Here is a 26,269-nt window from a genome sequence, read left to right as displayed (position 1 = left end):
AAAAAAGTTTTGATGGTGACTCTACGTTAGAATTCATCAGAATTAAAATTGTTGTAGGAATGAGACTAATGAGACTTTTTAATGATTTAACTGTCCAAAATAGGCTTGAGTCTAGAGAAAGTCAGGCAAATGATGAGTGAAACATAAGTCCAGAAGCAATACAGATCAATCATAACAGAAGATCAACTTTGACAGAGGAGTTTTACAACCCTAATAGGAAATGTGTAGTGGATGTTAAGCTCCACTATTTCACAAGTCTTCACAAAAGAATACACAATTGATTTAGTGACTATAATAGTTAATTTGTCCAACTTTGACCACTATTGAAGATCAAAGTGAAACACTCAGTTTCATCGATAAACAAGAAAACAAAGTATTTATTATAAATAATTCATCCTTAAGCATGTGGTTAAAATGGATTGTTATTTAATAACCTGCAAACTTCAGCAATGCCCATTTTAAATCCCAACAAATACGTTCATTCACAAACAGGTCAGACAAGACACTGTTCTGCAGAAGTACCGTGGGAGTAAAATATTGGCACGAAAGAACAAATTCTGTCGATAAGAGTCCAAACAATAAGAGTGGAGTGAGATGACTTTCTCAGAGTTCTTTTGATTGTTCTCAGTAGAAGATTCCCAATTCAGTCGCAATCATTCGGGTGTAGGCTTTTGCTTGAGGGACAGATTGTCTTTTCTGATAGTTGGTTTTCTTCCACTCTTGGTGGTGCGGGAGGAGGGAGGGTGGAGTGTAAATGTGGGGAGAAAATGTTCAGAAGTTGGACATGGTTTCAGAAAAACAAGTAATCGAATAATGACCCACCCTGATTGAGTTAATGAAACAGAAAAGTTTATAGAAGAAAAAAAGTGTTCTTATGGCAAGCTGATATTTGTATCAGCTATCATCTCTCAAATTTTATAGTGACAAGTGACAACCGATTATCAGATAATGAGCCATGATACACTGTAGCCCTCAACAGCGTAAATATGTGGTCCAGACGGCATAGTATTTCAGACTAAATTTCAGCAACTCCTCAATGTATAGGAGATACTAAATATTACAAAACCAATGCATGATTCACAAATGAGTTCTCAGCTTTGAGTAGGAAGATATGTTTTGGCTTCAGTCTTATACAAAAGATGGAAGAGGTTAAACAGCAGAACTTAGAGTTCCTTTAACCAGGAATGTCCTCAGTGATCCAAATGATTGAAGTGTTGCAGGGGAGCTGGTGATGTCATGATAATGTCACTAGTCTTGTAATTAAGAGGCAAGCTTGTGCTAAAGAGTTGGTGAAAATTTAATTCAAATAATAAATCTGGAAAAAAAAGGTAATTGAATAATCATGAAATCATTGTTGTAAAAGTCACTTAGTTCACTAATGTCCTTTTAGCAAGGGAAATCTGCCATCCTTACCTGTTATGGTCTACCTGTGACTCCAAATCACAATAATGTAAGGACAACTATTAACTATCTTCTGTACACTATCATGACTCATTATGAGATAATATTGTACCATTCACCCTGGTAAAATTTGAGATGACCATTGATACAAATATTAGCTTGCCAAAAGAAACACTTGGCTTTTCTTCTGCTGTGCATTTTCTACTTCAATAACCCAGTTGTGTGGGTCACTATGCAGCAGGGCACACTCTAAAATAAGTATTACAAAGTGGTTGTCATATTTGGGACAGGTAGACAAATGTGTATCAGGGATCTGAACAGAAAAGGTACAGTCATCTAAGGAGCTTCAGTCAATGAGGTTTGTATATTACTCGTACTGCCAGAGGGGTTCTACGAAGGAACCACAGGGATCTTATCCCACTGCAGGTTAATCATCCATCATTGATTGACTAGCATGAATCCAGTGATGAACATGATCTTACAAGAGACCTGCAGACTTCAGGTCATCAGAAAGAAAATCAAAAGACACCGGTTTTCCACTCAGTGACAACCACTCTTGCAAGTCTAAAGAGATCATTTTTCAAGAAAATGGTAAAACTTCCAGATTGACTTTACAAATTCAATGGAGTGAGGAGAAGATTATGGTAGCAGTAAACAGATGTCTGTCAGCAACATATAAATGTATGATTAAAATAAAAGCTTGGGAAGAGCTGTACCAAAAACAAAGAACTGTGGATGCTGGAATTCTGGAACAAAAACAAATTATTGAAGAAACTAAGTAGGTCTGGGCAGCATCTGTAAAGAGAAAGCAGAGTCAACATTTCAGGTCCAGTGACACTTCAGAGATGATATACATGGATTTGAAAGAGTTAATAATGAAGAATGCCATAAGCAGTACCCACCAGGGTGACATAATTTGGATTTGTGGGCATAACAGTTTAGGGTCTTGAAGGATTTGGACCTGACATGTGGCCCTCCTTAAAGTCTCTGGAATTTTGACTATCATATCAATGTAAGCTGTAAGTAATTGCCAACATGCAATGAAATGTTAATGACAAGATTCTCCTTTTGTTAAACTGGCAAATGATTTCCTCTATCAGACGAACTAACAGGCCTCTTATACTTCGAGAACAATGGCAGCAGCCTTTATGAACAGCAGCTCATAAACAGTGTAGTGACGCATGCCTATGCAATAATGGTCTTCATGAATTAGCTTGATTTTTGATTCTAAATATTGGCTTTCAGACATGGCTGAATTCAGAAAGTTCCCATTAGTCTTATTGATGGCATTGTTCCCATCTTGGCACTGTATTTGATTAGCTTTAAAATAAAAATAAATTGTTACTAAAGTTTAGAGACTTCTTATGCCCACAGAATTGAACAATGTTTGGAAAATTACCTCTGAACTCGAGGTGTTTACTCCAAACTTATCTTTTTATCAGCCTAATGCTTGTGCTATGCAGATACTAAGTACCAAGCATGCTGGCTCTGTACCAACATACCTGAACGACACTCCTCGTGCACCATTTGCTGCAAGCATAGCAGTGATAATACAGAATTGCTGCCTTTCCCTGGGTTTAGTTTCTGTTAGGCCCACATTTCAGTGAAGGTCTGAAAAATCTGCCTGCTTCATGAAGTGTTATCATTTACAAAATATGCTTATTGACTATGAATGGATTGACATCTCATTATGAATGCAGTTAACGTTGGTAGAACCACGTGTCTGTCATAAGCTGTATGTTCTAATATAATGTCAGTAAAAAAAAGTAGAAAATTGAAACATAAGAAACCAATCTCAAGCTTTTTAATCATTAGTCCTGAATTCCAGACCTAACTCAAATGTTAAGAATTGAAAGACCTGTTAAAACAGCACTTGGAGAAAGTAAATGTTCTGGGTGACAAAATGTTTAGAAACGTCTAATTATAATAAAATGTAGATCTTGTAGAACCACATCCAAAATCAGGCTTTCGTAAGATTGACGTACTTTATAAACATCTGACTGTGAACTTCATTATTTATAGGTGCTGAAACAGAGACTGCAGCTCTGTTAGATAATAATGAGTATACTGAGATGCCTCTTAGCTCATTGAATCTGCCTGCAGGTGGTCTGTTCTCTTCACAATCTACAGGTAAAGTTGCTTTGTAGATTTTTAAAGTGTTAAAAAGTTTTGTAAAATAGGAATTATTTCTTAAGCACAGAATACAGAAATTTAATTTGACAGGTGGAAGCATTTTCACAATGTACATTCTTGGAGACTTTAATCCAATCACATTTTACATGATTTGCATAAATGTTATCAACAGTGTTTGCTTCTGTGTATTCTTACTAAAAAAGTGTTGGTATAACTTTTTTAATATTATAATTCTTTGCAGGCATTTCCCAAAGTTCCGATTCAGTGGAACTAGATAAGCTACAGGAGTTACCTCTTTGTAGTTGTCGGATGGAAACACCAAAAAGCCAAGAGATTGTTAAACTGGCTAACAATAAGTGTATGGCCACTGAGAATATAGATGAAGAGGTAAGAAGCACTTGACTTGATATGCAGGTGTGCAGGACCGAGCTCCTTTTGAGTTAGTGTATAATAAAAAAAATTATGAATAAAGTATATTTTTGAAATTAAAAAAAATGTAAGATGCATTTGGCACAAGTTTGGAAAAGTGATCATATGGGTGGACATACACTGGATGTTTGTTCTTCTCATAATGTCTGAATTGCATTCAATATAACTTTTGAACACGGTAACCCCTATGCTCCATGAAACGAGTAAGCAAATAGCAACGAAAATTATAAATCTAATAGTTTACAAAACAGTATATAAACGTATCCTGACAGAATAAGTATTTATTTTACTTGATCATATTTCTGGAGCCTCATTAAAGGTTTAAATTTAATGAAAGGAAATGTGTGATTGTATATCGGTTATTGATTTGTAAAGTATAGTGCCATATCTTTAACATCTGCATATTCTCCTAATATGAAATTTTAAAAAAAAATAAGTATTTGTTGCAGTTTGTTCTTTGGAATGTTCCTTACACATGTAGTCTTTGTAAACACAAAAGTGCACTGTGTTGTAGCAGGTTTGATAATGATTGGGTGCATTTTTGATCAAATCCATGTGCTTGTTTTCAGTCATTCCAAAGTGTGCTCATCTAAATGGCTTGTTGGATTGAATCCCCTTTAATGTTGAGTCTCAAAGGACAGTGAACTTAAAATATTTAAGGTGGCACATTAAATTTAACTTGAGTGGAACTGGTTTACAAATTCAGTGTTTCATGTCAAAACTTGATTAGGAAAATATTGCAGTTTAGTATGCATTCACTTGCAGGCTTTTATTTATAGACAGCAAATTTGTACATAGTGTGTCTCCAACAAAAATAACAGGTTTTTAAGTAGCACAATAGAAAAAGGATTGAAGGAACTATCATAAATAGGATTTTTGTTTTGTTACTTTAGGCATGCAGAGAACATTTTGGCCCTGTGTACTTTTAACTGATCGATATTTATCAGAATTAAGTTTCAACTTGTGTGTTTGCCTCTCTTTGGTGGTTTATGACATAGGCAAAAAATGTAAAATTATGGGCCAGTTTGACCTCTAGGGGGGACATTTCTGGAATCAATCATACAAGAGGAGATAACTGAACACTTTAAAAACAACAAAGCTCAATTCACAAGTGCTGGCACAGTTTGATGAAAGGCAAGTTGTGTTTAACAAACTTGTTGGAGATTTTAGAAGATGTAACCACCAGGATGGATATTGGGGATCCAGTGGATGTGGTATATTTAGACTTCCACAAGGCATTTGACAAGGTGCTGCATAAAAGACTGATCCAGAAGGTTAGATCCCAGAGGGTTAAAGGTAGACTGTTGGCTTGGATAGAGGACTGGCTCACTGATAGAAAGCAGAGGGTCAAGGTGAATGGGTCCTTCGCTGCTGAGTGGCAAACAGTAACTAGTGAGGTGTTGCAGGGTTCAGTTCTTGGACTTCAAGTGTTTACAGTTTGTATAAATGATCTGCAAGCAGAGATGGAGCATAACAGCAAAATTTATGGGTGATACTAAAATAAGTAAGAAAGCAGCCCGTGATGAGGAGATAGAGCTTACAGATGAATATTGATAGGCTAGGAGAATGGAGTTTAATGTGGATAAATGTGAAGTTGTCTATTTTTACCAGAAAAATGTAAGGACAAATTATGACTTAAATGGGAAGCAAATTCAAAATACATTAGTGCAGAGTGTTCTAGGCATCTTTGTGCATGTATTGCAGAAATTGGATATGTAGGTGTAGTATATAGTAAGTGCATATGGAATCCTGGCATTTGTTGCAAGAGGAATTAACTATGAAAATAAAGAACGTTGTTACAATTATACAAGACGTTGGTGAGACCACACATGGAATTTTGTGTTCAGTTTTGGTCGTCTCACTTGAGGGTGGATGTGGTGGCAGTGGAGGCGGTTCAGAAGAGGTTCACCAAGTTGAATTCTCAAATGAATGGGCTGTTGTACAACAAGCAGTTGATTCGCTTGAACTAGTACTTACTGGCATTCAGAAGAATGAAGGGGATCTGATTGAGGTATATAAAATGCCAAAAGGAATTGATAAGGTGGACATTGTCCCACAAGGGGGAACATCTGTTCAGTCTCGTACAAGGGGTCATGGATATCGAGTGAGAGGTGGTAGGTTCAGAACTGAAATAAGGAGAAACTACTTCTCAGAGTTGTGAATCTGTGGAACTCACTGTCCCAGAGTGCATTGGAGGCAGAATTAATCAACCGCTTTGAGATGGAAACTAATGTTTCTGATAAACAGTGAGACAAAGGCTGTGGGGAGCAGGCAGGAAAGTGGAGTTGAGTTGTGGATAAGATCAGCCATGATCATGTTAAATGGCAGAGCAAGCTTGAAGGGCTGAATTGCCTACTCCCGCTCTTAATTCCTGTGTTCCTGTAGTTTAATCCACTGAGCAGAACAAAAGAAAAATAAATAAAAGTCGCACATTTACAAAGCACCTTGCACAAATTCCAGAAGTTCTAAATTGTACTGCAGTCATTAAGGTACTTTAGAAGTGTAATTAAAGCTGTAATATAATTAATACAACAGTCAGTATGCACACAGCAAGGTCCCAGAATTATCAGCGAGATGCCAAAACAGGCAATCTATTTTAGTGGTTGTAGTTGAGAGATGTATTGACCAGGACACTGGAGAAAATTCTTCTTCTTTTTCAAAATTTGCCATTTGATCTCTTCATCTGAAGGTCAGTTCCTCAGTTTAAAGCAAAAGTGCAGCATTCCTTCAGGACTCCCATTTGATAGAATGCAGGTACTGTGCATCCAAATCAGAGTAAAAATATGGTAAAAATTTGGGAAAGATAAAACGTAGTTCATGGATGTCCAAAATCTATAAATCAATAGCTCTAATTTGACTAAATATTTCTTTCAGCTAAGTAGCTGTATTAACAGCGTGATTAAAGAAGAGATGATGCGACCTTCCAATAAGGTGCAGCTAATGGTATTATGTGAGGACCACAGATCCCGAATGGTTAAACATCAGTGTTGCCCAGGCTGTGGATACTTCTGCACTGCTGTAAGTGTAGAGCATTCCTTATAGTAGATATATACAACTATTAAGATGCAAAATATTGATTGCATACTTTGATTTTTGACGGTAAAACTAAAATAATAGGCTGAATCTTGCCTTTTGGCTAAGTGTCAGTTTTGCTGCGTTTTGCGGAGGGTTTTTTTCCAGGTCTAGTGGGTTTTCTTGCCACACTTTAACAAACTTTGCTCATTATCTACTACCTACCTACCTCTCTCTGGTGCCCCTCTTATCTGATTCTAGCTTGATTCGGTTGCTCTCCATATCTGGAACAATCTACCATCTTTGGGATATCCTGGGGTGGAGTGGTATCCCTGGTGTCGGTACTATCTTTAAAAGGCACTGTTCACCTAGTCACGCATTGTTAGTCTGATTCTGTGTGCACGGTACTTGATATTTACTATGAATACGGTAGAGAAGGGAAAATTGGCACTCCACTTCTGGGTGGGGTGCTGCAGAGTTGGGGCATCCTTTCCTCCCAGAACCAGCAGTGGAGGCTAGAAGACCAGAGTCAGCCTCGTCTGTGTTGTCATCATTTGGGTTAGTGCAGTCTATCATCTGGAGGAATCCACAGCATTGTAGGAAGAAGAAAATGAACAACTTCACTTGTCTTTCCAATATCTGACCGTCACTCTGCCGCTGCTACTATACCCACTTTACACTGAGACTCGTGATGTACTAATCTCACTATTGCCTGCTGTGTCTTCTCTTAACTTGTGCTTAACCATCCCAACCACTTCATTTAGTCCAACAAGACCCTCTGAAGAGCAACCCTCCCAGACCCATTCCCCTAACCTATATTTACCCCTGACTAATGCACCTAACACTATGGGCAATTTAGCATGGCCAATTCACCCGACTGGCACATCTTTGTGACTGTGGGAGAAACCGGAGCACCCGGAGGAAACCCACGCAGACACAGGGAGAATGTGCAAACTCCACACAGACAGCCGCTCGAGGCTAGAATCGAACCTGGAACCCTGGTGCTGTGAGGCAGCAGTGCTAACCACTGAGCCACAGTGCTGCCCTCTCAACAAGGCTCAAATTGTTCAAGCTCCTGATAAAATTTCGATCATGTGTCTAACGTCAGGCGAAGATGCAGAAGTGTTTTGTAATATGTGAGATAATTGATCTGTTTCCAATTTCAGGCTAACTTGTGAGCCAAAAGGTCACTGTGATAATGTAGGTTCATAATTCATAACCAGAAAGTGTGTAAAACTTGGAGCTTTTTTTCAGGCAATTTTGAGAGCACTTTGAGCACTAGTATCCCTCACAAATTAAGAAACAAAGAACTTCTGCATTTTTGAACACTGCAATCAATCAACATTTAGCTTGAGGATTCTTGTATGTTGGAAATTTGTTAATTACCCAGCCAATAGCATGGAGGTTTAGGGATGGATTTGAGTGAATTGGATGTACAGTGGCAGAAATAGCAAAGCTATTTATTGCTCTTCAACTGTTAGATCCATTTTTATATTTTTGGATTATGTTCTTTAGATACGTTAATAGGAATTAAATTCCTTCATATTTGGGGGAGAATGAGTGAGGAGGAAATGCTATTTTATTTTTATTAAATTTTGAATCTTCTTTCTCATAAAATTCACATTATATTAATTTACCTGGAAACACAGATGAGAGTGGGACGGTTGCAATCTCAACTATACTTAAATTGCATCCTTTCATATGAAGGGATCCGTTTATTACTAAAGTGAAACTATCTTATGTCTATTGACCAGTTTACAATACTTCAGGCTCCATTTAAACAAATAATTGAATTTTGATTTTTTTTTAAACTATGAAGGTGATCCTCTAACAGTGCAGCAGAATAAGTCAAGTTGATATTTTAATATCACTGGGGCAACCTGATTTCAAAATTGAGTTCTTGTCTAATCAGTTCTCTGCTTTAATTGTAATTGGTTAAAGAAGCACTAGGGAACGTTGTGTCCCATATTGAGAAGTTACAAACATTTGTAATTGATAGCCAGTTTTGTCATTTAACATTCTGTTTGTATATAAAGAGATCTATAAGCATACCGCTGTCAGCTCATTCACTCATTTCGCATCATGAATGGTCAGAATAGTGTGAAATAATTGACTTTAAATGCTTACTAGTTATGACAAGCATGTATTAAATTTGTGGTTGTTCCAGGGGACCTTCATGGAATGTCAGCCCGATAGTACCATCTCGCATCGCTTTCACAAGAATTGTGCATCTCATATGAATGGATTGTCTTTCTGTCCACATTGTGGTGAAGATACTACTCAAGCAAAAGAAGTTACCATTGCAAAAGCAGACACTACCTCTATGGTACCCCTCCCAGCACAGGAGAAGATTGTTGTCGTGAATGGAAAAGCAGATACCACTACATCAAGGTAGGCCATCTTTGCTTGGATGGTAATGCTCTTACTGACCAAATTGCAAGCATTTGGGATCTATTTATATCTTGCACATTTGGATGATGAGAAAAGCTTGATGAATACTGTTGACTTTTATTTTTAAAAGAATCTCAAGTTCCAGTTTATGACTTCGAACACAGACAAATTTCATTTGAAAATTCTTAATAAAGTCCATGGTGTTTACTTTTGTTTACTCACCAACTAACCATCATTAGTGGGGAAATTGCTGAAGTCTGCTCCAAAGAATGTGATAACAGGTCACTTAGAAAGTACCAAAGGGCTTATACAAAATCAGCATGGACTTTTTAAAAGAAGAATACTGTTTTTGATAAACTTGCTGGAGATCTTTGAGATCATAACCAGTAGAAGTAGAATAGATGATTATTATGTATGGATGATGTGTATTTTCACAAAGTTTTTAATAAGGTCACATTGAAGAGTTTATTATGCAAAATCCAGGGCACGTTGGATTGGTGGTAATATGCTGGTATAGATCTACATATAAATGGGTCTTTTTGAGTGGGAGTTTGAATGGTGAGGGAGATGTAAAGAGGCTTAAAGACGATTTATCTAAATTGAGTGGGCAAATGCATGCTGATGCCTTATTTGGATAAATGTGAAGTTTTCCACTTTAGTTGGAAAAGCAGAGTAGCAAAGTAATTGGTGACAGGTTTGGAAATATTGATGTACGAAAGGACTTAGGTTTCCTGTACACCAGTCACTGAAAGCCAATATGTAGATGCAGCTATGTTGGCCTTCATTGCATCATGCGTTGAGTACAGAAGCAAGGAAGTCTTCCTACATATGAACGGGTTCTTAGGAGTATGATGTGCAGTTTTATTTTACTTACCTAATAGAAGATGTGTTTGTCATAGAGGGAGTGCAGTGAAGAATCACCAGACTGTGGTGGCAGGTCTATACCAAGAGGATTTACTGAAATTTATAGGAATGAGAAAGGATCTCATTCAAACTTATAAAATTTTGACAGGGCTAGAAAGACTGAATGCAAGACATGTTTCCCTTGGCCAAGGGAACGAGGTGTCATAAGCCATTTTGGACTGAGATGAGGACAAATTTGTTCACTCAGATAGTGAATCTGTGGAGTTCTGTGCCACAGAAGGCTGTGGAGGCAAAGTCTCTGAATATATTTATGAATAAAGTAGATTTATAGAAGCCATAGGTGTCAAGCAGTATGGGGAGGGAATGCGAGTGTGACATTCAGATAGAGGACCAGCCATGATCATGTTGAATGGTGAAGAAGGCTTGCTGGGCCAAATGGCCTACCCCTAGTCCTACTTGCTATATTTCTACATCTAAATGCAGATTATTGACTCTTGTGTCATTGAGGAGCATGTTCATATCCAAACCTTTGTTCTGGTATCATTCCTGGATTGAGGATAAAACCAATGTGCGTGCCATTCACTCATTATTGCAAGACTTAATTTTAGTAACTTCCATTTTAATATGATGGTTTATTATGCACCTGGGAGATGTTTAGGTTTGCTTTTCTCCATTAAGATCCATTAATTTGGGTTATTTTGTCTTCTGTATCTTAGATATTCTATTAATTTTGAATTAATCAATTTCTCGCTTTTATCAGCAGATTACTTGGCTTGCTACTTCAAGGTTTTAATGAGAGCCTTGTTCAATGTAATGCATAGTTAGTTTTGCTGTAATTGATTTGTCACTTTCTGGAAATAATAGTGGGAGAATGATGAGTATTTGGTTGTCTTGAAAATTAGTGGATAGGTCTATATTAAAAATACTTTCTTTAGTAAAGAAATCAAGTTTTACCTTGAGGTCTATTTGTAATATGAGGCATATTCATAAAGTAATTTGTTTTTTTTGTGTGAATAAGCTAATTAATTCACTTTAACGTTAAGTTCATTCATAACTTGAATGGTAGAAGTTTCAGTTAATGAGTGAATGATCTTTGGAACCTGAATTAACTTTTGTCAGCTTATGTAATTTTCAAACAATCTTTGTAGCAGTGCTCGGATAAGAATGTCAATGGAAAGCAAGCCTGAAAGTGCTATCTCCAAAATAGCTGATAGTTCAGATACCTCTAGCCTTTCCACTACGTTGAAATCGGGAGCAGTCATGTCAACTACAGGACTGCCAACTGGCCCTGGGAAAGAGACCATGGAAAGCATTCTTATTGCACTTGATACAGAGAGGTAAGCATTAAAAAGTAAATGTTTACAACATAACAAGGATTAATTAAGAGCCATTTCTTTTTGAACCATTGGATTAGTAAAAATAAAAATTTGAAAAAAGTTAACTTCACATCAGAATTTTTGGAGTTAATATATTTGCTTTCTCTTAACCTTCTGTGGACTCCATTCCTTCAGGCAGAGCACTGTCAACGCTAACTGAAAATCTAAGCATTTGCAGGTTGATACGATGTCTTCTCGCATGTCTATCCTGTACTTTCATCTAGGGAACTGGCATGATCCTGTTCTTTTGGCATAGCTGGAACCTACAAGTTGGGGGTAACTGATGAGTTCCTCTAATTTATTTCAACAAGCACCAATTGTTTGACTTCCATATGTTTGCTCATTAAAACAAAATCAATAAATGCAAAAATAATCCTCAATTTCTCAAGTTAGGTTGCACTGACTTAGACCTTAAGATTAATATTGTAGCGAACTTTGAGGTATTCAACACTGTTGCATGATGGCACCATCAAAGTTGTGCAGTAAATACCTGAGACTTCTGATGGGCAAAGCTGGGAAGCTCAGACCTTTCTATGGCTTTGTCTAACACTGATCCTGCTCTTTATACCTGAAATAAATGCTTTAACTTGCCCAGACATTTATTTCAGGATGTCATGCTGTTATTCATAGGTGTAGGACCCTGAGTGTGATTAAGAGCAGAGCAGTATTTGTAAGGGGATTCAAAATTCATTTCGAAGTAGACTTGCTAAACAATTAACAAACCTTCATCCATCCTTCCACTCATATTCCCCCACCTTAACCCTTGACTCAGCACCCAAGCTCCACGCCACCCAGCCACAGCCATACCTCTACTTCCCACTCTCTGAAACAATCACCACGTAATTAGCCCTTGTTGCAAGCCTAGTCTCTTCAGTAATGCCAAACAAAATCAATGTGCTCTGAGATCTATTGCATGTGATAACAGCTGCTGTCTACTTTCAATCTATTGTGCAGAGAAATAATTTTAGAATGCAATTAATTTAATACACTTTACCATTTATTTAATTTGAAGTATGTTTTTTAAATTCATGACAAGATGTTGCACATTTATTTAAAGATTATGCAAAGTCATAAAAGCAGCCTAAAAGGTTTTGAAAGATTAAAAGTAGTTAAAAATATTAAAGACCATAAGGCAGGAATTAGGCCATTCAACCCATTGAGTCTGCTCTGCCATTCAGTCATGGTTGATACGTTTCTCAATCCCATTCTCTTTGTAATCCTTGATCCCCTTGTCAATCAAGAACCTATCTCTCTTAGTCTTAAAATACAATGACCTGGCCTCCACAGCCTTCTGTGGCAATGAAATCCATAGAATAGCCACTCTCTGGCTAAAGAAGTTTGTCCTTATCTCTATTCTAACAGGTCTTCACTTTATTCAGACTGTGCCCTCGGGTCTTAGTCTCTCCTACCAATGAAAATATTTTCCCAACATCCACTTGTCCAGGCCATTTAGTATTCCGTAAGCTTCAATTAGATTTTTCCTCAACCTTCTAAAGTCAGAGTATAGACCCAGAGTCCTCAAACAATCCTCATATGTTAAGATTTTCAATCCTGGGACCATTCTCATGAACCATCTCTGAACATAGTCCAGGGCCAGTGCATACTTCCTGAGATATGGGACCCAAAACTGCACACAATACTCCAGTGGTCTGACTAAAGCCTTATAGAGCCTCAGAAGTACCTCCCTGCTTTTATATAGTTGAGGACTTTAAAACCTGTCCATAATACTACAAGCCTGTTGGACCTTATGCAACGTGCTTGATGCTGCTGACAAAAGGGCTATAAAAAGTCTTGGCGATTGTGTACATTATTACCATCCCTCATAAGTATCTTCATGGATGGCAGTGCTGTCCGCTGAACACGAAGTCTCAATGTTCTGTGGAAAGAAATGCGAGTACAGTCTACATTGGAGATTGCCATTCCATTCCTGTTGACTTGAAGGTTTTGGTCATTGTATCTTGCAAGATGCAGACTTCTTCCATAATGTTAATAGCCTAACATTTTGATGCATCTTTTGTTAGCTTAGTGAATAAATGTTCTCAACATGGCACTAAGCGTGCAGGAAAACCTCTGAATTTGATTTTATGGCTCTATTGAGTTTATTAATCTGATTGGAATCCTAACATTTGAAGTGTCACTGATCGAGGAAGGATGAAGGAAATATTATTTATCTGTGGTTTCCTATTAGCTAGATGCATGGCTCTTATGGTGAGAAATTGGGGACCATTGTTAGTCATAATGTCCTTAGGCTGTCAACTTTTGGTTGTGGAGCTGATTGTAAGTTGGATAACAAAAACCTACGAATAAAGCAACAGACTAGCAGTGGATTCTGAATTCTCTTTTATATTTCTTAGATTATGCTTAAGATTGGGAGCTCAACTTTGGGAAATTTGGGCCAAAATGTATCCTCTGCTACTTTGCGAGTGTATGTTGGGTTTCACAGTATAGGCTGCCATATTGTCCATACTCCTCGTCATGAAAGAATAGCTGATCATGCTGCATTTTTTTTAATGAAGTTTAATTTTTGTTCGTATAGACCCAAGAAGCTGCGTTTTCACCCAAAGCAGTTATATTTATCTGCTAAGCAAGGAGAGATGCAGAAAGTGCTTTTAATGCTGGGTAAGTTTCATGTCACTAAATTTGGGATATAAAAATGAAACACATTTAAAATGAAGGGTCTTGTGCACATCAGCTCTAAAGAAGTGGGATTTATCGGCTGAAAAGCCAATTTCCTGCTCTATTTTCTTACATCTCCAACTTATAGCTGGGAATAGCAATCACCTTGATATCTTTACTTTTATAATGTACTGATCTATAAATGGCCATAAATTGAGACCATAGGAACACAGAAATTTATCTGAGTACTTACTTTTTTCTGATCATCTTTTCTCTAGTTGATGGGATTGATCCTAACTTTAGAGCTGAGCACCAGAATAAACGGACACCTCTCCATGCAGCTGCTGAGATAGGCCACGTGGAAATTTGCCATATGCTCGTACAGGTTAAAATGGTTTTATTTTGTTAATTTTCAATCCTTGTCCTTTTCCTTATATCTTGTACGTGTTTCACCTGGATAATTCTGCAATAAAAGAAAGGGAAAAACCACCTCCATAAATTCATAGTCATAGAGTCATACAGCATGGAAACAGACCCTTCAGTCCATGCTGACCATAATCCCAAACTAAACTAGTCCCACCTGCCTGAGCTTGGCCCATTTCCCTCCATTTCTTCTTCATGAACTTTCCAAATGTCTTTTAAGCATTACTATATCCATTCAGCATTACAGCCAAGCCTATAATATTGTAAACAATAATGCAAAGAACTGCGAATACTGGAAATCTGAAACAAAATCTACAATTTCTGGAGAAACTCAACAGGTCTGGCAGCAGCTTTGTAGAGAGAGCAGTTAAACTGTTTTCTCTGTACAGGTGCTGATACCCCTACTGAGCTTCTCCAACAATTTGTTAATGTTCTCAATTTAAAAAAAAAATACTGAACTATTCATCTTGTGAGCAAAGATAACATTTATTGTTCTTCCTGGTTTGCTCATGAGAGGGTGGTGATATTTCACCTTGAATCGTTGCAATCAATGTGGTGATTCTTGTTCTAATTTATTCTTTACATCTATTTTAATGTAAAAATACATTGTTGCAAAGAGTTGAGTGAGCGAGGGATGAATCCATTGAATAACTTAGTTGTAATTCTGATTATTGTTTTCACTAATAACAATTGAAAGTTTTGTTCAGAATGAAACGTTGTTGCAATTTGTATCATAAAGTTGGCCTCTTTTGCAGGCTGGTGCCAATCTCGATACTTGTGATGATGATCAGAGGACCCCACTGATGGAAGCAGCAGAGAACAATCAACTTGAAGCAGTTAAATACCTCTTGAAGGCAGGTGCACTAGCAGATCACAAGGTTAGGCTGAAAGTGAAAGATACCTTTCAGTATTCAGTAATTTCTTGTATTTTCCTTGTAAATTAAACTTGAACCTGAATGTTGCACCCGTTTATAGTACCGTGCTTTTGGATGTAAACTAATGGATTAAAGTCTCTGGTGGTTCTTGGGTCCCAAATTAAATGAATTTGGAGGCCTCACTTCCATATTTTGTGCAGAGACTGCCAAAGAAATTCCAATTCCCATAAATGCTAAGCATCACCAATTTTAGAAAATATCTCCAAATATCTAAACTTAAGAAAGGCTGCTTATCTCAGACCTAGAATCCAAAGAAGAGAATCTGCTGACTTGTTCAGTACTGTTGGTCTTCTGTTTGTGCATTCTTATTAACTCCTTGCTGATGACCATTAGAAGTGCTTTCTTGGGTTTTTTTATTCTTTTGTGGGATGTGGACTTTTCTGGCTATTGAAAATTCTAATTCCCCAACAGAAAGTGATGGTGAACTGCTGTAGTTATTACAGCTGAGGAACACCAACATGACTATTTGGAAAGGAGTTCCAAGGTTTTGATCTGGTGATGGTGAAGGGTTGGCAAGTCAGCATCTTATGTGGCTTGAGCAGAATTGCAGGTGGTGTTCCTATGTATTTGCTGCCTTTGGCTTTTTAATTGATAGAGTTCTTGGGTTAAGGATGTGCTTTTGGAGGAGCCTTAGTGAATTACTGCTGTGCATCTTTAGGTGATACACAATGTCAGTGAGGAAGGAAATGCAAGTTTGAAAGTGTTAGATGAAGTGCCGGTCAAGCAGGCTGCTATGTCCTGGATTATGTTGAATATTTGAGCTTTGTTGGAGCTGTACTTAACCAGGCAAGTGAACAGCATTCTATGATAGCATTGACATGCGTCTTGTTGATGGTAGACAGACATTTTTAGACTGACACTAGTTTTTGTTCAGTTAAGCAATCATTAAATATACTGGTCTTGTGTGACAGTTACCATATAGTCAGATGTCATGAGCCAGTGAGTAGTACGGTAACTTTGAACATATGTCTGTTTCCAAGAGGAAGCGAAGTATCAGAATATATTTAATTACAATGTCACACATCTCATACAAGACACAGTCGGAATGCTTTCATACTCAAAAGCTTTACATTATGGCTTATTGGACACGATGGGCTTGATGAGCACTCCCATGTTATCCATTACTAATGCAGATGCATTGTATCTCCAGGATCTCTATTTAGCTGTTTAAAGAAATTGTCAGACAGAACATGGATATGGTTATAATTCACTGACAAGCAACCTTGAGGACTTCTCACAGCTACCATGGTAACAAAAAACAATCTGTGAACCTATGGGACAAATCATTGTTGTATTGGTATGCTATTTCAACGAGCCCTGTAATTCCTTTTGATAGTTTTGGTGCATAATGATTACCTAGTAAAAGATTAATGTTTGGGATGGTTTGTAGATGTTTGATTAAGTTTAAAAATGCGTATGATATCTGCTGTCCTTTTTTAATATAAGAACTTGGAGCAGGAATAGGCAATTAAGCCACTCGGACATGCTCCAACATTTGATAATGACCATGGTGGGGTGTTGATCTCATCTCGGTCTCAACTCCGCTTTCCTGTCTGCTCTCAAAAGCCTTCAATCTATTATTTTTAAAAATCTGTTTCCTCCTAAAATCACTTAATGACTTAGCATTCACTGCACTCTGGAAGACTGAATTGCATGGATTCATGACCCTTTGAGGGAAGTAATTTCTCCTCAGCTCAGTTTTAAATCTGTAACTCCTTATCCCAAGACTGTGACCCCTCGTTCTAAATTGCCGCACATGAGGGAACCTCCTTTCCACGTCTATTTTGTTCATCCCTTTTAGCATCTTATAGACTTGGATTAGATATCCTTGCTCTTCTACACTCCAGAGAGTACAGGCCTAATCTGCTCAAACTCTCTCCATAAGACAAACCTCTCGTCTTTGAAATTAATTTCATGAACCTCCTCTGAAATACCTCCAGTGCAACTACATCCCTCTCAAGTAAGGGGACCAAAGTACAGGAAAATTATTCCAGTGACAATTCTCAACAAAACTAAGCTGGAATATGACCTCTGGTAATGCCATGTAAAAAAAAAAATTGGGAATTGAGTTTTGCTAGCTAGCTGAAAATGTGTTGCTGGAAAAGCACAGTAGGTCAGGCAGCATCCAAGGAGCAGGAGAATCGACATTTCGGGCATGAGCCCTTCTTCAGGGATGAGGAAAGATATTTTGCTAGGTAGGCCAATATCTTTTTGCTAATTTGTAATTGCCTTTAAGAGGGTAATGTTGAGCTGCCTATGAAGCAGTTACATTCATTCTGTTATGTATGGTTGCATCCACAGTCCTCTTAGCAAATGATTTTTGAGGATTTTGACCCAGCAACGATGAAGGAAATGGCAACATACTTCCAACTCAGCTGTTGAGTGGCTTGGAGAGGATGTTGCAGTTAGTGGTTTTCCGATGTTACCCTTGGTTCTCTTGGCTGATACAATGAGTCTTTGCAAGTTGCTGCAATGCATCATGTATAGGGTGTTTCACAGTTGCCCTTATTTAAAGTGCAGGGTTAATGAGTTACAATGATATTATTGCACCCATTTATTTGAAAGTGGTTGAGACACAAAATCTACCTACCTGCCTCATCTGAATAATTTGCGCTGCAGATTCCTGCTCCCCACTGTGCAGTTCTAGTTTTCTAATTATTGGTGAGTATTGCACACTAAGTAGAAAGTACTACCAGTACGCCATCTTGTGGTGCAGGCTGTCACTTTCAGGAATAGTACATTTGGGTACTACTCAATAGAAAACAATCCATTAATTTTACTTCAAGTATCTGATCTTTTAAATAACACTGTTATGGGGCCCAGCTTACGCCTTTAGGTTCCTTTTAGGAGTAGACAATTTAGGATGTGATAGAACTTGCATTTGCACCAGGATACCAAAATTGGATGTATTAGATTGGGGTGCATGATATCAAGATGGCAGCAGTTCAGCATGAAAAGAGGCCCTTTGGCCGGTCATCAAATATTCGTCTATTCTAATCCCAATTTCCAGTGCTTCTACTTCAGCCTTGTTTGCAGTGGCATTTCAAATGTTCTTAATAGTTCTTAAATGTCTTGAAGGTTCCCACCTCTACCACCCTTTTGGACAGTGAGTCCCAGATTCCCACAATCTGCTAAGTGAAAAATCTAATCCTTGAATCCTCTGCAAGACTTCCATCTACTTACCTTTAAAACTATACCTTCTGTTTATTAACACTGTACAAAAGGGAAAGCTTTCTTCTAACCAACTCTATCAGTGCGCCCTTAGAACTTTGTACACCTCAGTCACATTCCTCCCTTTGCCTTAGGAAAATAACACCAACTTATCGACTCTTTCTTCATATCATGTTTGTATGCATGCAAAGAATGCACCAATGTTAAGCAAAAACACGAGGGATGCCTTAGAGTTCGAAACGCATGGTGCTGTCTGACTCCAGGGAAGCAAGGTAGACCAGTGAAGCAGTGTTGTGTGAATTAATTTCACAGTCTGTAAATTTGAGGCCGACAGACATAGGTGTGGGGTGAGAATCACTCAGTTTTATTTCTTGACTAGGAAATGTAGTTCAGGATGAGTTGCTTTGGACCTAACTTTTCTATGCAATTTGGAATTTATTAACATCAGTGATTTCATTTCCACCAACTAGTATCGGAATCGAGCAGTCCTGTTTCAGATGTATGGGAGATGTACTGAGCTTCAATTTCAGGAAGATGAGCAGCAACATTTGGCTGTCTGTGTGGCCTCTGAATCACAATTAGGGATGGTTTTGAACTGCCAGCTCAAGTCCACTAAAACTACTTGAAGCTACCTAACATTAATTAGCAAGATTCTCAGAATTAGCCGATGTAGGAGACTTTGATACTGCCAGTTGAAGTTAGACTTAAGTCCTGTTTCCTTTAACAAATGGCTTGGATCCACAATGCAACTTAATTTTTTGACTTACAGAATAATTTGTTATTTTGAATGTTGAGGTTGAATTTAAAACTACAAACTGTATTGGAAGCATAACCTCTGGATTGATGTTGAATGTTGTGAAATAAGTGTAAATGATTTGTTGTTCAAAACTGCATGTATTAATATTTTACCAATACCATGCAACTTAATTACAAATCTTTACTGAAAATGGTTGCATTTGTCATTGGCCCTTGACCTCCTATTTGAGTAACTAAACAAATCTCTTTTTGCCTTCACTGGCCTTACATAGCCTGCAGATAGAGTCATAGAGATGTACAGCATGGAAACAGACCCTTCAGTCCAACCCGTCCGTGCCGATCAGATATCCCAACCCAATCTAGTCCAACCTGCCAGCACCCGGCCCATATCCCTTCAAACCCTTGCTATTCATATATCCATCCAAATGCCTCTTAAATGTTGCAATTGTACCAGCCTCCACCACTTCCACTGGCAGCTCATTCCATACTTGTACCACCCTCTGTGTGAAAAAGTTGCCCCTTAGGTCTCTTTTGTATCTTTCCCCTTTCACCCTAAACCTATGCCCTCTAGTTCTGGACTCCCCCACCCCAGGGAAAAGACTTTGTCTATTTATCCTATCTATGCCCCTGATGATTTTATAAATCTCTATAAAGGTTACCCCTCAGCCTCCGACGCTTCAGGGAAAACAGCCCAAGCCTGTTCAGCCTCTCCCCATAGCTCAAATGTCTCTTTGTTCAGCAACACTCCCTAGGACCTTACCATGAAGTGTATAAGTCCTGCTAAGATTTGCTTTCCCAAAATGCAGCACCTCGCATTTATCTGAATTAAACTCCATCTGCCACTTCTCAGACCATTGGCCCATCTGATCAAGATCCTGTTGTAATCTATCCACTACACCTCCAATTTTGGTGTCATCTGCAAGCTTACTAACTGTACCTCTGCTCTCATCCAAATCCTTGTGGCACTCCACTGGTCACAGGCCTCCAGTCTGAAAAACAACCCTCCACCACCACCACCACTCTCTGTCTTCTACCTTTTGAGACAGTTCTGTATCCAACTGGCTAGTTCTCCCTTTATTCTGTGAGATCTAACCTTGCTAACCAGTCTCCCATGGGGAACCTTGTTGAATGCCTTACTGAAGTCCATTTGGATCGCAACTACTGCTCTGCCCTCATCAATCCTCTCTGTTATTTAAAAAAAACTCAGTCAAGTTTGTGAGACATGATTTCCCACCCACAAAGCCATGTTGACTATCCTTAATCAGTCCTTGCCTTTCCAAATTTATTTACATCCTGTCCCTCAGGATTCCCTCCAACAATTTGCCCATCACCGACCTCAGGCTCACTGGTCTGTAGTTCCCTGGCTTGTCCTTACTACCCGTCGTAAAGAGTGGCACCACGTTTGCCAACCTCCAGTCTTCCGGCACCTCACCTGTGACGATCAATGATACAAATATCTCAGCAAGAGCCCAGCAATCACTTCTCTAGCTTCCCACAGAGCTCGCGGATACACTTGATCAGGTCCTGGTGATTTATCCACCTTTGTGTTTCAAGACATCTAGCACTTCCTCCTCTGTAATATGGATCTAATTTCTTTGGCTTTGGAAAATAAATGTAACTTGAAAATACATGGCAGGTTTAAATTTTATGAATAACTGAATGCACTCCCAGTGATATGTCGATGTATTTCTTATCTTAAAAAAACTAAACTGGTTGATGCTGGAAATGCCTGTAGCTGAGCACTCTTGGGTATTTGTTAGACTAAGATTGAGATTACACTAATCTGTGCACATATTTTTATGCTACATTTTACTTTTAATAGCACAATTCCAACTTTTTTCCTCAGGATGTTGAAGGTTCAACTTGCCTTCATCTGGCTGCCAAGAAGGGACATTATGATGTGGTTGTACATCTTCTGTCCACGGGGTTAATAGATGTGAGCTGTCAGGTGAGACAAATATTTGTGACATTGTCATAACTTGTGTGTCCCACAGACTAGATATCAAATATTTGTTCCCTAACATCCACTAGAGGTATAAAATCTAATTGATATAGTCCTGGAGGATTCTCTACATCATCCACCAGCCTTGAATCACCCAGTCCTAATATTGGTCAATCCTCCAAATATGTTGCCTTCCCAAGCCAAATGCAAAGAAAATGACTTTATTCCCAGAATTGGTTACTCCTGATTATTCACAATGACGCCATCTCTCCCCATCTTCACGAGTTTTATAATTATTGGAAATGTTCAAAGAATTTGAGAAACAACATAATTTGGTTTAATACCTTTCGGATTTTTCTCCTCTGTTGCTTGAGAATGTATCTTGCAGCTAATCGTCACTTTCTTTAGATTTCAAAACACTCCTGGACGATTGGTAATCCAAACCTCTGTTGATTTAAAACCGAAACGTTTCCTTAATGTTCCTGGATAAGGGAATGGGGAACTAAATCCAGAGATCCAAACTATGAGTACTCATATTTAAGTGTCAAATAAACATAACATTGTTCTTGGCTTTGATGGCTCCTCTGCTTTGATCAATGTTCAATGTCGATGCACATCAGCTGATTGGATATTGGGGTGAGATACTAATATCACTACGTAATGGCTCACGTTGTGATTTTTGAAGTGTAAAAGGTTGAAAATTCGTGGGAGAAGTAAAAGCCGAAGAAAAAGTCTGTTTTTAAAAAAAAAATGGTAAAACTTATTGTCAATCTGTTTAAATGCAATAGTTAGGATGTAATTAAAAAATATTTTGCAATATAAACTCATGGCTTCCATGGGAACACTGTCTCTTTCACATAGAGGTATGTGTTTTAAATATATTTTCAGATATCTTTAGGGCTGTGCACTTCATGCAGTTTATTGTAACTTGGCCAGTAAAGCATGAATAGCTTTGTGACTACTGTAAAATTAGAATGTTATGAAAATCTTTACAAAGTATTAGCAGATTATGATGCCTACGTCTACATTGGAAATTCAAATATAATTGTTAAAATTATTAACACTTAGAAGTATTACTGAATTTAGTATAAAAGGCAAGAAACACTGTTGCGAATTATAATTTTGAATGTAAATTTGTTTTGGCATTCCTACCACAAATACAACATCGTTATGTATGCAATGTATTTCTACAGTTTGTAACTGATTTGCAAAGTTAAAAGCATTTTAGATATGAAAATTGTCAAATGTAAATCTAATAGTTAATACCAAATCATTAAATACCTTAAGGGAGCAGGAATTCTACTTGGTAGTCAAAGCATCCATAAAAGAGGTGGAAACTAATATAAAGACCCAGATTTTGTGACAGCAGTTGCAACTGATCTCAAAGAAAGCTGTCCACAAATCTCTGGCATAACTTTCACCTTTCCTAACCTTAACGCTATGTCAAGCAAGCCTGCAGACATCAGCAATAGTGGTTCATCAAGCAGAGTAAGCAGCTAAATAAATGAAAAATACTCTGACAGCAAACAAGCAAGCTAAAGTCACTGATTATGCTTCATTTTTAAATATCTTTTTATGGAGAGCAAAATAAATTATTGATTGGGATATACACTGAAAGTGTATATAAGTGAAAAGGTAAAATATTTTTAAAATTGGAAAAATTAATTTTTTCAGTTTGATATTCCACAACTAAAATATTAGTGTTTCAGGCCAGAGAGGTTATTTAGGATAATAATGAACTGATTGTGCTATTTAAAGTCCAAGATATACCTCATTTATCAAGACATGACCCACCAAGTGGGATTCATGATGGCAATTACAGAAGTGTCTGATTTTAACAGCTGAATCCCTTGTTCATTGTTGATCTAGTCTTAGCTGTATTCCTCAGGGTATTGTCACTTCTAGCATTCTCTAAAACTGAGTACCTGTTTGAGTGGTACTTACCCAGATAATACCTGCGTTACCTGGCTTTTACAACTGCTCTTAGTGGCCACGCACCTCCTTTCTTTACTCAGTGCCTTTCTCTTGACCATCTCAAGGAGTGTATATAATCTCGGAAACTCTCATTCTTGCTGAAGCTCCGCAGTGACTCCAGCTGTCCCTTAAGATTGGAAATCTGGAGCTTGAGCTGGAGCAACCTCCTGCACACATGGTCACCCAAAATACATGAAATGTCCTGAAATTCTAACAGTCTTCTCAGTACAGGAAAGGGTTTCTTTAGCTGACCCTGTGTAGGGAAATTAATAATAAGCCAAAACTTACTTGAATTAATGTGAGAAAGAAAGCACTTCTCTCTCAGAAATGCCACTGACGACGAGTAAATTCTGAGGACTGGATGATTTTTACCAAAGATTCAAAGCAGTTGAGGCAACTACAAATGCTTTAGCTAAAATCTTCCAAAACACACTTAATTCAGGAATTGTCCATGTTTAAATCAAAATATAGAATCATAGAATCTCTACAGTGTGGAAGCAGGCCATTCGGCCCGTTGAGTCCACACACACCCTGCAAAACGTATCCGACCCAGAATCACCCCATATCCTATCCCTGTAATCCTGCATCACCCATATCCATCTAGTCTGCACATCCCTGGATACTATGGGCTATTTAGCATGGCCAATCCATCTAACTTGCACATTTTTGGGCTGTGGGTAGAAACCGGAGCATCCAGAGGAAACCTATACAGGCAAGGGGAGAATGTGCGAACTTCATTCAGACAGCTGCTCAAGGGTGGAATTGAACCTTGGTCCCTGGTACTGTAAGGCATCACTGTAAGGCACCATTGAGCTACCATGTCGTCTTTAAAGTTTCAAAAGTTTCTTGGGTGGGAAATTTGCTGGTGCTATTCGGGTGGGTTTAAACTAGCTCAGCAGGGGGATGAGAACCGGAGGTGTAGTTGTAGTGCACAGGAGGATGAGAGTAGGAAGGACAGGGACAGGATTTTAGGGTCAATGGAATGTGCTAGCAGACAGCAAAGTGGTTTGATGTGTGTTTACTTCAACGCCAGAAGTATCCGAAATAACGTAGGTGAGCTTGCAGCATGGATAGGTACCTGGGACTTCGATGTTGTGGCCATTTCGGAGACATGGATAGAGCAGGGTGAGGAATGGATGCAAGTTCCAGGGTTTAGATCTTTCATTAAGAACAGGCAAGGTGGTAAAAGAGGAGGAGGCGTGGCCTTGTTAGTCAAGGATAGTATAACGGTGGCTGGGAGAACTTTTGATGAAGACTCGTGTACTGAGGTAGTGTGAGCTGAGGTTAGAAACAGGAGAGGAGAGGTCACACTGCTTGGAGTTTTTTTTATAGGCCTCTGCAGAGTTCCAGGGTGGTGGAAGAGAGGATTAGCAAAATTATTCTGGGTAGGAGTGAAAGGAGCAGGATGGTCATTATGGGGGACTTTAACTTCCCCAACATTGACTGGAAATGCTTTAACTTCAGTACGTCGGATGGATCCGTTTTTGTCAAATGTGTAAAGGAGGATTTCCTGACACCGTATGTTGAAGGGCTGATAAGAGGGGAGGCCACACTGGATCTGGTGCTTGGTAATGAACCAGACTAGGTGTTTGATTTAGTTGGTGAGCACTTTGGAGAGAGTGACCATAATTCAATTACGTTTAGTTTAGCAATGGGAAGGGATAGGTACATGCTACAGGTCAAGAGTTATTGATGGGGCAAGTGCAATTATAATGTGATTAGGCAAGAATTAGGATGCATAGAATGAGGTAGCAAAATGCAGGGGATGCAGACAATGGAAATGTGGAGCTGGTTTAAGGAACAGATACTGCATGTTCTTGATAGGTATGTCCCTGTTAGGCAGGGAGGAAGTGATAAGGTAAGGGAACTGTGGTTTACAACCGAAATTGCATCTCTTGTTAATAATAATAAGCAGGAGGCTTATGTGATGATGAGGCAAGATGGTTCAGACGAGGCGATGGAGAGTTTCAGATCAGCTAGGAAGGATTTAAAGAGAGAGTTAAGAAGAGCAAAGAGAGGACACAAGCAGTCTTTAGCAAATAGAATAAAGGAGAACCCTAAAGCTTTCTATAGGTATGTGAGGAATAAAAGGATGATTAGGGTAGAAATGGGGCCTGTCAAAGAAAGAAGTGGGAAGTTGAGTGTGGACCCTGTGGAGATCGGAGAGGTACTAAACGAACGTTTCTCATCGGTTTTCACTCAGGAAAAGGAGAATATTGTTGAGGAGAAGAATGTGATACGAGATATTAGACTAGAAAGGATTGAGGTTAGTTACGAACAGGTGTTATCAATTCTAGAAGGAGTGGAAGTAGACAAATCCCATCCGGCCCAGGGGACTTATCCAAGGATTCTCTGGGAAGCTAGGGAGGAGATAGCAGAGCCTTTGGCTTTGATATTTGAGTTATCCTTGTCTACAGGTTTAGTACCAGAGGACTGGAGGATTGCAAATGTTGTGTCCTTGTTCAAGAAGGGCAGTAGAGATGACCCAGGTAATTATAGACCCGTGAGCCTTACTTCTGTTGTAGGAAAGGTTTTGGAAAGGATTATAAGAGATAAGATTTATAATCATTTAGCAAGCAACAATTTGATTTCAGATAGTCAACATGGTTTCGTCAAGGGCAGGTTGTGTCTCACAAACCTCATTGAGTTTTTGAGAAGGTGACCAATCGTGTAGATGAGGGTAGGGCAGTTGACGTGGTGTACATGGACTTCAGCAAAGCCTTTGATAAGGTTCCACATGGTAGGCTGTTGGAGAAAATGCAGAGGCATGGAATTGAGGGTGATCTAGCAGTTTGGATTAGAAACTGGCTTTCTGAAAGAAGGCAGCGAGTGGTGGTTGATGGAAA

General features: G+C 38.5%; 1 protein-coding gene across 6 annotated transcripts in view; it reads left to right on the top strand.

Moving 5' to 3' along the window:
* The window catches only part of LOC122564772 (histone-lysine N-methyltransferase EHMT1-like), a 142,846-nt gene that overhangs the window by 82,385 nt on the left and 34,192 nt on the right, over nt 1-26,269 (top strand). For 5 of the 6 annotated variants that reach the window (XM_043719980.1, XM_043719976.1, XM_043719977.1 and 2 more), the window contains exons 9-17: nt 3,424-3,531; nt 3,776-3,921; nt 6,838-6,981; nt 9,143-9,366; nt 11,379-11,567; nt 14,143-14,225; nt 14,501-14,607; nt 15,401-15,523; nt 21,354-21,455. In XM_043719980.1, the coding sequence (XP_043575915.1) occupies nt 3,424-3,531; nt 3,776-3,921; nt 6,838-6,981; nt 9,143-9,366; nt 11,379-11,567; nt 14,143-14,225; nt 14,501-14,607; nt 15,401-15,523; nt 21,354-21,455 (1,226 nt within the window). The remainder of the gene's footprint in view (nt 1-3,423; nt 3,532-3,775; nt 3,922-6,837; nt 6,982-9,142; nt 9,367-11,378; nt 11,568-14,142; nt 14,226-14,500; nt 14,608-15,400; nt 15,524-21,353; nt 21,456-26,269) is intronic. The other variant, XM_043719978.1, reaches the window with a different exon arrangement.

Source organism: Chiloscyllium plagiosum, chromosome 30, assembly GCF_004010195.1.
Source record: "Chiloscyllium plagiosum isolate BGI_BamShark_2017 chromosome 30, ASM401019v2, whole genome shotgun sequence".
In the NCBI taxonomy this organism is placed as follows: Eukaryota; Metazoa; Chordata; class Chondrichthyes; order Orectolobiformes; family Hemiscylliidae; genus Chiloscyllium; species Chiloscyllium plagiosum.
This window is presented reverse-complemented; position numbering and strand designations above follow the sequence as displayed.